General features: G+C 37.7%; 1 protein-coding gene across 5 annotated transcripts in view; it reads right to left on the reverse strand.

The window, feature by feature from the left end:
- The window catches only part of RAPGEF6 (Rap guanine nucleotide exchange factor 6), a 201,739-nt gene that overhangs the window by 92,388 nt on the left and 98,055 nt on the right, over positions 1 to 11,296 (reverse strand). For all 5 annotated transcript variants that reach the window (XM_077768585.1, XM_077768584.1, XM_077768583.1 and 2 more), the window contains one exon: positions 7,393 to 7,524. In XM_077768585.1, the coding sequence (XP_077624711.1) occupies positions 7,393 to 7,524 (132 nt within the window). The remainder of the gene's footprint in view (positions 1 to 7,392; positions 7,525 to 11,296) is intronic.

Here is an 11,296-nt window from a genome sequence, read left to right on the forward strand (position 1 = left end):
TTGTAACTTTCTCTCTCTCAAAATAAACTGTAAAAAAACTAAAAAAAATAAATAATAAAATATAGGAGTAAAATCATACTATTTTCATTTTTATTTTTTTAATGTTTTATTTATTTTTGAGAGAGAGAGAGACAGACATGTGAGCAGTGAAGGGTCAGAGTGAGAGGGAGTCACAGAATCCGAAGACAGGCTCTAGGCTCTGAGCTAGCTGTCAGCACAGAGCCCGACTCGGGGCTCGAACCCAAAAACCGTGAGATTGTGACCTGAGCCGAAGTCAGATGCTTAACTGACTGAGCCACCCAGGCGCCTCAAGTCATACTGTTTTTAGAATTTATTTCATGTAGGAGTTAAAAAAAATGGGAGTACTTAAAGGTAAACGAGATTTTGACTAGGACACAGATATTTTTAATAGGAATACTAAAGTAAAGCAAAGCTAGCTCAATGTCTAATGAACATCCCAGTGGCAATGTGGTGCCACAGTTTTGGAGACTGGCAGTAGAGCTATGAAATAAGAACTCATGCTGCCATTGAGGGAGTAACTGTAACACTGGGATTCTTAGGACCACGTTGACTTCCTGCAGAAAAACTAAGATACATGGGAGATCAATGTGTGCCTCAGGTTTCTAAAAAAGTAGTTAATGAAAAGACAAGTGCTTTATTTCACAATATTCCAGCTCTTGCTGATATAAACAGACTGAAATAAATAGAAAAAGCAATCTAAAAAGAAACACTCCTTATCTGAGTATTCTATGAAGACAAATAAAATATTTATTCCAAGAACAATTTAACATCTTAATGTACAAGCTTACCTAAATTTTAAGCTTATCTGATTAGAAACATATTCATACCAAAATGAAAACTTGCATTTTCCCCAGACTGTGGTAAATGCTTTATTTTGAAGTTTCCTTGAGAGACAAGGACTGCTATTTTTAAACCAGAAAACACAAAAACTCTCAAGAAGGAAATGCATAGGAGTTCAGCCACACATCTGGCCATATAAAATGGCGTTAACAATTATCCTGTTAAGAAGTGCCATTTGAATGTTTCTCTTCTCCTCAAACCTCCGAATTAAAAATACTTGCATTAAAAAACAAACAAAACAAAACCCAAAAATACTGGCATTATTTCACAAGGTTTTGCTTATACTGTTAGAAGCCATGACGGGGGTTGGTGTTCACTTTTAACATCTTTCAAGTGCCACAATTTGAATAACCAAATTACCTCAGTTGTTGCTGGCCAACGTATATATACACAAACAACATAGTCTATAACGAAAGGGTATATTCACAGCTTGAAGAATACTCTAAACAAGGTGAGAGGTCAAGAGAAGACTAAGGTTCACTAATGAATTTAACTGTAAGCACTCTTCCCTTTGTTCTAATCTGATGATCAGAATGGATACACACAATCTGGTGGTTGTTATTTACCTTACCTATGTTTTAATTGTAGGTCTAGAAATTCTGCATTTGGGGGTAATATTTAATCAATCTATTATTCTGTATTTATTCCTTTTACCCTCTAGTATATATTATAACTTTAATCTTTTTCAAAATCTTATTCAACTTTTAAATTTATTTTGTATTTGAAATTTTTTTAATGTTTGTTTATTTTTGATAGAAAGAACAGAAGGCAGGGAGAAGAGAAAGAAGGAAACAGAACCTGAGGCAGGCTCCATCCAGGCTCTAAGCTTTCAGCAAAGGGCCCGACGTGGTGCTTGAAACCACAGACCTGAGATCATGACCTGAGCTGAAGTCAGACACTTAACCGACTGAGCCACCCAGGCGCCCCTATTCAACTTTTTTTTATTATTATTATTTTTGTAAATAGTTTATTGTCAAGTTGGTTTCCATATAACACCCAGTGCTCATCCCCACAAGTGCCCTCCTCCATGCCTATCAGCCCCTATTCAACTTTTATTTCTAACTCTATACTCTATTTACATCCTTCATAAAATGTGTTAAATAGAGAACTACTAATGTTCACAGAGAAAATAAGAAAAGCCTAGGTAACATAATAAAAACTACCCACAAATCTACCACTAATAGAAAACATTATTATCATTTGTTCCTCTTGCATTCAGATTTACATTCCATATATACAATATATGTAATTATGTATTTAAGTATATTTATTTATTTTAATAAACAGGTTTCTTCTGTTTTTATCTTTGTTTTTAAAATAAACTGTTTGTATCCACTGGCTATTCTCTTAATGGAAGTCCAAGTTTGAGCATGTTAACCTTTTTTGGGCACTCCTAAAAAGATTTTATCTTACCTTTTTATATACTTCACTTTAGTATTATAATTTTCTCCTTTAAATTTCTGAATTCCTGTTTTAGTTCTAGATTCCATTATTTTTGCTTTGGTCTGTTTACTCTTCCTAAATTCATTAAAACCAACTTTTATCTTACTGGTTACCTTTATTTATTATTTTTCTTTTATAGTTTATTCCAAGATGGTTTCCACATAACACCCAGTGCTCATCCCCACAAGTGCCCTCCTCCATGCCCATCACCCCCCTTCCCATTCCCTCCACCCCCATCAGCCCTCAGTTTTTTCTCAGCATTCAAGAGTCTCTCATGGTTTGCCTCCCTCCCTCTCCCCAACTATTTTCTCCCCTTCCCTTCCCCCATGGTCCTCTGTTAAGTTTCTCCTGTTCCATTTATAAGTGAAAACATATGGTATCTGTCCTTCTCTGCCTATTTCGCTCAGCATAACACCCTCGAGTTCCATCCACGTAGCTACACTTGGCCAGATTTCATTCTTTCTCACTGCCATGTAATATTCCATTGTATAGATGAACCACATCTTCTTTATCCATTCGTCCGTGGATGGACATTTAGGCTCTTTCCATGATTTGGCTATTGTTGAAAGTGCTGCTATGAACATTGGGGTACATATGCCCCAGTGCATCAGCACTCCTGGATCCCTTGGGTAAATTCCTAGCAGTGCTATTGCTGGGTTATAGGGGAGTTCTACTGTTAATTTTCTGAGGAACCTCCACACTGTTTTCCAGAGGGGCTTGTAACAGTTTACATTCCCACCAACAGTGTAGGAGGGTGCTCATTTCTCCACATCCTCGCCAGCATCTATCGTCTCCTGACCTGTTCATTTTCTTACTGGTTGCTTTTTAAGTTTAATTGCATCATCTCTTAAACTGTTTATCTCCCCCCCAAAAATCTGTATGACTCCATTTATGTGACCTTCTGGAAAATGAAAAAACTGTATAAAGTAGAAAACAGGCTAGTGGTTGCCAGTGCCTGGGATCAGAAGGGACTGACTACAAAGGTGAAAAGACTACTTTCTGGGGTGATGGAAATGCTCTATGTCTTCATGTAGGCTCTACTATTGACGGTGAATTTTATTATATGTAAATTACACCTCAGTTAACATCAAACATACATATACAAACACAATTAATGATGTAGGAAACAGAATGAATATGACTTGGTGCTGAATGTTATGTCTTTTTTTTTAATGTTTATTTATTCTTGAGAGAGAGGGGTAAAAAGCAAGCAGGGGAGGGGCAGAGAGAGGGAGACAGAATCCCAAGCAGACTCCACACTGTCAGCAGGAAGCACGACGTGGGGCTGCAACTCACAAACCGTGAGATCATGAAACGAAGAGTCAGACACTTAACTGAGCTACCTGGGTACCCCTAAATGTGATCAAGGAAGAAGAGCCAATGATAATTTTCAGGTTTCTGGGATGGTGCCTTCTTCACTTTGTAATGGAGAGAGTCCTTAAACATGCAGGACAGCTGGCTAGGATACTTGCCCACAGTTTACCCATGTTAAAATTAATCTTATACAAGGTAGAATGAGCTGTAGAGAGTGCTACTGAGGAAGGAAAACATATAGAAGGGTGGAGTTGGGCAGCGATGTACAAGGGCCTAACTGTACAGCAGAAGACCTCCAATTATACTAGTTGGTATGCTCTAGCCTCACCCCAGGTAAGCAAACCAGTAGGCAGACATCCTGTAGATGTTATAAAAGTGCAATGTTTCAGGATCTCCTCCAGGATTCATCCAACGATACAGGACCCTGGTGTGTACAGCTCATCTTCTAGCGCCTAGTAAAGCATGGGCCTCTGCAAGCAACCCTGATTATCAACCTGTGCACTCTCCTTTTGTCCTTTCTCTTACAACCATCTAGGGCTCTGTTCCTTGCTCCAAAAAGCTGGTAACATCTGGTTTAGAAATGGATATACTCGGGTTGCCTGGGTGTCTAAGTTGGTTAAGCATCTGATTCTTGATTTTGACTCAAGGTTATGATCTCACAAGTTGATGAGTTGGAGCCCTGCATTGGGCTCCTCACACTGACAGTGCAGAGCTTGCCTGGAATTCTCCCTCTCTCCCCCTCTCTCTGCCCCTCCTGCACATGCGCTCTCTCTCGAAATGAATAAACTTGAAAAAAAAAAAAAATAAGGGGTATAGTGAGATCAGGTATCTACAATTTGATAACATCACACATGCTATATGATTCTCTTAGGAAGGTCTAGACATTCTCACTTATCCTACAAGAAATCTAAAGCCACATCCTTGAAATTCATTAATTCATGGTTAAGTCTTCTCTAGGAAAAACAAAGAAGCTCCTGTATATAGGAGCTATACAGCTCTATTTTAACTTTTAGGTGTACAACGACTTTCTTTTTTTCTTTTTCTGAGAGAGTGAGTAGGCAAAGGGAAGAGGCAGGAGGAAGGAGGGAGGAAAAGAGAGCAAGCCTGCATGTGCATGAGAGAGACAGAGAAAATTTCAACCAGGCTCCATGCTCAGCGTGGAACTCAATGTGGGACTTAAACCCATGACCATGGGATCATGACCTGAGCCGAAATCAAGAGTTGGATGTTCAACTGACTGAGCCACCCAGGCACCCGTAGGTATGCAAGACCCCTTATTTCTTCCACATGATACTTCCTTTGGGGAAAGGCAGAATCTGTGGAGCACACTTTGAGAGTCTCCACAGCCACTGCATTTTGTAACTGGACTTTTTAAAAACCCCTTGTTCTGTCTACTACAAAATGGTAAAGAGAGAGAATTCCTTGTTCTGTCTACTATAAAATACTAAACAGGGAGTTATACATGGCCAAAGCAATGACCTTTGTGGAGGAAAAACTATGCACAATCCAAAAATAGAGCCTCTTTTCCATTTTGTCTTGGTTTACAAGCTTCCTGTAAGAGACAAATGTTGAGGTGCCTGGGTGGCTCAATAAGTTAAGCATCTGACTTCAATTCAGGTCATGATCTCATGGTTCCTGAGTTCAAGCCCTGCATCGGCTCTTTGCTGACAATTCTGAGCCTGGAGCCTGCTTCAGATCTTGTCTCCCCTCTCTCCTGCTCAAAAGAGCAAGAAATATTGATTTTCTTAAAACATCAAAATCTAGGTAACTCAGGAGAACCAGTCTAAAATGTTTTCCTCAGACAACAATGATATCACTTAAAAGATCAATAATATATGGTAGCCACTAGCCATATGTGACAATTGGTCACTTGAACAGTGGCTGAACTGAGACACAAGGTAAAGTTATATTAAATTCTGGCTTTGGAAGACTCTTACATCCCCATGCTGTACATGCACCTTATGCTCCGCTGCCTGGTATCTTGGGGCCAGTGGTGCTAGAGCCTGGGCTGGCAGACCCTTGCTGTCCCATTTCATGCCCTGCCTGGCCTGTTGCAGGGTTGGCAATGCAAGCAGTAACACTGTGCCAGCCCAGGTGACTCTAGAAATTTAGCTGTGGATTCAGGTCACTGGCCAGCAATTCCACCACCTCATCCAGCTTCCCAAGGATCAGCTCAGAGCCAAGCTCCACAGAGGATCTCAGCTCCTCTATGGCACTGCCCAGTTACCATGGAACCACCCACCACAATAAACCTAGCAGAATCCCCCAACATTCCACCTGGAACTCCACTAGCAACTGGCAGCCCAGAAAGGCAGGCTTTCTGTGTGTTGGAGCAAGCTTCTAGCATTCAGTGAGGTAGTTTACAACTCTGCCTTAGCCTTCACTTCTTGCTTGACTGAAGCCTGATGGTCAGCCAATGCTTATTTAGTGTTTTTTTGGAAGGGCAGATTTTATAGTTCTCTGACATTTTTGCTGATATCCTATCCTTACTGCTTAAACAACTGGTGTTTACATCTTCCATTACTTATGGTAGAAGCATCCTAAATAACCCAGAATCATATCTGTGAAGTCATCTTGAAAAGTCCACTACTCTAAATTCCAACACTAAAAGAGCTCTAAGTTGTGTATCAAATACTATCATTGTTGGGGTGCCTGGGTGGCTCAGTTGGTTAAGCGGCCGACTTTGGCTCAGTTCATGATCTTGTGGTCCGTGGGTTTAGGAGCCCTGCATCGGGCTCTGTGCTGACAGCTCAGAGCCTGGAGCCTGTTTCATATTCTGTCTTCCCCTCTCTCTCTGCCCCTCCCCCAGCTCGTGCTCTGTCTCTGTTTTAAAAATAGATAAATGTTAAAAACAAAAATATTATCAGTGTTAATAAAAATCAGCTAGTAAATTAACCTTCTGATATTAATTTTTATAAGTATACCTTTCCTTTAAATTTATATTAAAATAAATTTTAAGAATTCGGGCTACTGAAGATAGTATAAAAAATTAAGTAACTCCTAATTTTTAAACACTGATTATGTGCTTCAATGATAATACTTGGATATATTGTGCTAAATAAAATATATTAATCAAATTAATTTTACCTGTTTCCTTTTACTTTTTTAATGGGGCTACTAAAAATTTAAGAAAGCCTTTACAATAAGTAGCAACTCTACACTTAGAACTTAAATAAAAACTTTAAAAAATATACTCTTATTTTCTTCAAGACTACATATAGAAAACTTAGCAAATTATAATAAAATTCAGACTTTTCACAAGTTTAAGTTCAGCTGTCAAGAACTAGTTTTTAACAAAGCAAGCATTACTTATTATTATGAATTCCCCTGGATAAAAGGAACATTATATAAGAGCACCTGGGTGGCTCAGTTAAGCGTCAAACTCTTGATTTCAGCTCAGGTCATGGTCTCATGCTATGACACTGTGCTGACAGTCAAGAGCCTGCTTGGCTACTTGGGAATCTTGGTCTCCCCTTCTCTCTGCCCCTCACTCACTTGTGATCTCCCTCTCTCTCAAAATAAATAAAAACTTAAAAAAAAAAAAAAAAAGAACATTATGTCTATACATTGCTGAACCATATTTAATCACTCTCAAATGATAGATCACTTCTTAAATTAGGCTTACAAGCTTGAAACAACAAAGCATATTTCCCCAAAGACATTCTGCTTGAGTTTCATACGCTAGTTAAAAGATATGTGACCACCAAAAGCACATGGAATATTCGGCAAAATAAAAAAGCAGTATGTACAGCACACGAACTCCTAAGATATTACCTGGTAGATATCAGATAAACTGCTGCTCCCAGAGTCACTGGCAATGCTACAACCAGACTGACTAGAAGACACATGAGTCACCTGCGGATGAGGGCTGTCTGTGATGTGCATCTTGGTAAGATCGGCTGGGAGCTGAAGAAGAAAAACAATTTAAAGTATTTTAAACATTAAACTACCTTTAAAAGCACAGAATTGTTGAATCACTATATTGTACATCTAGAGCTAATATACACTATGTTAACAATACTGAAATTAAAATAAGAAATAAAAAAATTAAATAAAAACCTGTCAAGAGTTCTTGACATGTTGTAATTCCTGCAACAAAGTTTGGCTTTAATGTACATTATTGTGCAACTCCATTTCTAACCTAACTTCTCCACTTTCGGGCAAAATCTTAAGAAATAAGAAGAACCAAATTAGTATTCTGTTAGTCAAGCCTAGAGAGGAATTCCACTATGTAGATTTCAGAAGAGATCACCATTAGTAATGGTATTTCACAGTAAAAACTTTGCCCCTCTTATGGGGCAAATAAAACTATGAGCTATTGCCACCTCCAAGTGTCAAGAATGCGATCACACACACACACACACACCAATAACACAAAATGGTCATTAGTATAAAAAAAAAAAAGCAATATCTTGGGTTAAAGTACAGCATCTGGCAGCAAGGCTTACGAAACAGTTGATTGCATTCCAAATCTCAAAAATTTTATAAACCTTTTTTCACATAATATTGTAACAGTTTATAGCTGGCCCCCCTAAAAAATGTGTTAGTAATCATGATAATTTAATGAAAGTCTATGCTAGGTGCAAGGATACAGAAGAAGGAAATGATTCTACCACATTATCTTTTGAGTAGTTATACTTTTATGAGGGATCCAAGTTTGTACAATACCTTTCATACCAAAAACAAAACAGAACAACAACAAACCTCACAAAATAAATGCTAAAGGAATTAAGATAAAAAACAAACCACTGTGCTTCAGCATAGTGAGACAAAGTTTTAGAAAGGAGGCATAGTGATATATTTTCCAAATGACTTCTCTGAAACCTGCTATTCAGAAACACTAGGAGAAATATACTTTTTTTTTTTTTTTTTTAAATTTTTTTCTAGGAGAGAGAGAAACAGCATGAGCAGGGGGCGGTCAGAGAGAGAGGGNAACTCCATTTCTAACCTAACTTCTCCACTTTCGGGCAAAATCTTAAGAAATAAGAAGAACCAAATTAGTATTCTGTTAGTCAAGCCTAGAGAGGAATTCCACTATGTAGATTTCAGAAGAGATCACCATTAGTAATGGTATTTCACAGTAAAAACTTTGCCCCTCTTATGGGGCAAATAAAACTATGAGCTATTGCCACCTCCAAGTGTCAAGAATGCGATCACACACACACACACACACCAATAACACAAAATGGTCATTAGTATAAAAAAAAAAAAGCAATATCTTGGGTTAAAGTACAGCATCTGGCAGCAAGGCTTACGAAACAGTTGATTGCATTCCAAATCTCAAAAATTTTATAAACCTTTTTTCACATAATATTGTAACAGTTTATAGCTGGCCCCCCTAAAAAATGTGTTAGTAATCATGATAATTTAATGAAAGTCTATGCTAGGTGCAAGGATACAGAAGAAGGAAATGATTCTACCACATTATCTTTTGAGTAGTTATACTTTTATGAGGGATCCAAGTTTGTACAATACCTTTCATACCAAAAACAAAACAGAACAACAACAAACCTCACAAAATAAATGCTAAAGGAATTAAGATAAAAAACAAACCACTGTGCTTCAGCATAGTGAGACAAAGTTTTAGAAAGGAGGCATAGTGATATATTTTCCAAATGACTTCTCTGAAACCTGCTATTCAGAAACACTAGGAGAAATATACTTTTTTTTTTTTTTTTTTAAATTTATTTCTAGGAGAGAGAGAGAGAGAGAGAGACAGCATGAGCAGGGGAGGGTCAGAGAGAGGGAGTCACAGATTCAGAAACAGGCTCCAGGCTCTGAGCTGGCAGTCAGCACAGAGGCCGACGCGGGGCTTGAACCCACGAACTGCGAGATCATGACCTAAGTGAAAGTCAGACGCTTAGCCGACTAAGCCACCCAGGCGCCCCAGGAAATATACTTTTTAAAACAGAGGTTCTCATTGCTTTACTGCAAGAAAACATTAAGTAAACACACATATATTTTTAGTAAAAATTAAATAAACCCTAAAGGAAAAATGGCCAAGTCTGAATTCTATAATCTTAATAAGAGTAGTCACTGCAATTATAAAAATTAGACACAGAAATGACATCACACATGCCCCTGCTGCTAAAAGTAAGTAACATAACTCAGATGAATTCTCTAAGATAAACAGAAAACTGGAACACATACAGTATGACCTTTGAGGTTTTGCTGATTCATAAAGATGAGATCAAGAGATTCAGAAGCACTTCTGACAGTCACTGGTTAAAGGGACAAAAAGTTACATTCCAAGGCTTAGCATGTTAAGGGCCAATTCTCTGGAATGGGAGCCTAGAAAGAACATTCCACTCAAGTAATGAATGTGATCCAAAAGTAAACTGATGCCTATTTCAGAATCCATTTCAATTTCTGATGTTGTATTACGGTTATACAGGGTTACCAGAGCTTCTAGTCAACTACTGGAAGCAAATATGAATCTTTACCATAGGGAAAAAAATCATACTAGGACTCAAATTACTTAAAAAATTTCTCATATACAACATACACTGCACACTGTTCAAACAAAACCAGGCACAATGGAAGACAAGATAGCATCGATGAAAACTAAGAGAATAAACCTCAGAAAACAATGAAGGACATACAAATAACAGAGTAAATAGATTTTAAAATAACTGTATTTAATATACATACAGCAAGGGTTGGGAACATTTTCTTTAAAGGATCAAAGAGTATATATTTTAGGCTTTTGCAGTCAACTTATAATCTCTATACTTTTCTTTGACTTTTTTTTTAAACAACCCCTGAAAAATGCAAAAAAATCATTCTTAGCTCTCAGGTCATACATGTCACTGGCCATATGTGTTCCAGTATAGCAATCCCTGATAAAGACGACTGGACTTTGAATAGCACAGGTTTGAACTATATATGGCTCCACTTATGAATGGGTCCACTTACATGTAGAGTTTTGCAATACACTATAGTACTGCAAATATATTTTCCTTATAATCTTCTTCATAACATTTTTTCTAGCTTACTTTATTGTAATAATACATAGAACATACAAAATATGTCTTAAGTGTTATTGTTAAGGCTTCCACTCAACAGTGGACATTTAGTACTTAAGTTTTTATGGACTTAAAAAGTTATACACGGATATTCAAGGGCACAGCGGTCAGTGGTGCTTGAGTCCATGTTCAAGGGTCAAGTTTATAGAGAAAATGACTTTAGAAAAATTAACATCAGCAAATAAATATTAACCAAAAATAAAATGAAAAATCTAAAATTAAAAGTAAAGTTACAGAAATTAAAAAGTCAAACATGGACTCAACAGATATGACAAAACTAAGATAAGAATTAGAAAAGTATAGGAAAGGGGCACCTGGATGGCTCAGGTGGTTAAGCATCCGACTTCAGCTTTATCTCATGGTTTGAGTGTAAGCCCTGCATCAGGCTCTCTGTTGTCAACACAGAACCCACTCTGGATCCACTGTCCCCCTCTCTCTCTGCCCCTCCCCGACTTGCATGCACACATGCACACCCTCTCTCTCCCTCTCAAAAATAAACAAACATCAAAAAGAAAAAAAAAGTAAAAGATTGACCTGAAAAGATATCCAGAATGAAGCATGAAGGTAAAAAAGAATGAAGTTGGAAAAAAGAAGGGGCAAAAACCACAGGAGATGCAGTGAAAGTTAACATCTAAATAACCAAATTAAGGGGG

This window comes from Crocuta crocuta, unplaced genomic scaffold (assembly GCF_008692635.1).
Source record: "Crocuta crocuta isolate KB4526 unplaced genomic scaffold, BGI_CrCroc_1.0 scaffold64, whole genome shotgun sequence".
NCBI classification, from domain to species: Eukaryota; Metazoa; Chordata; class Mammalia; order Carnivora; family Hyaenidae; genus Crocuta; species Crocuta crocuta.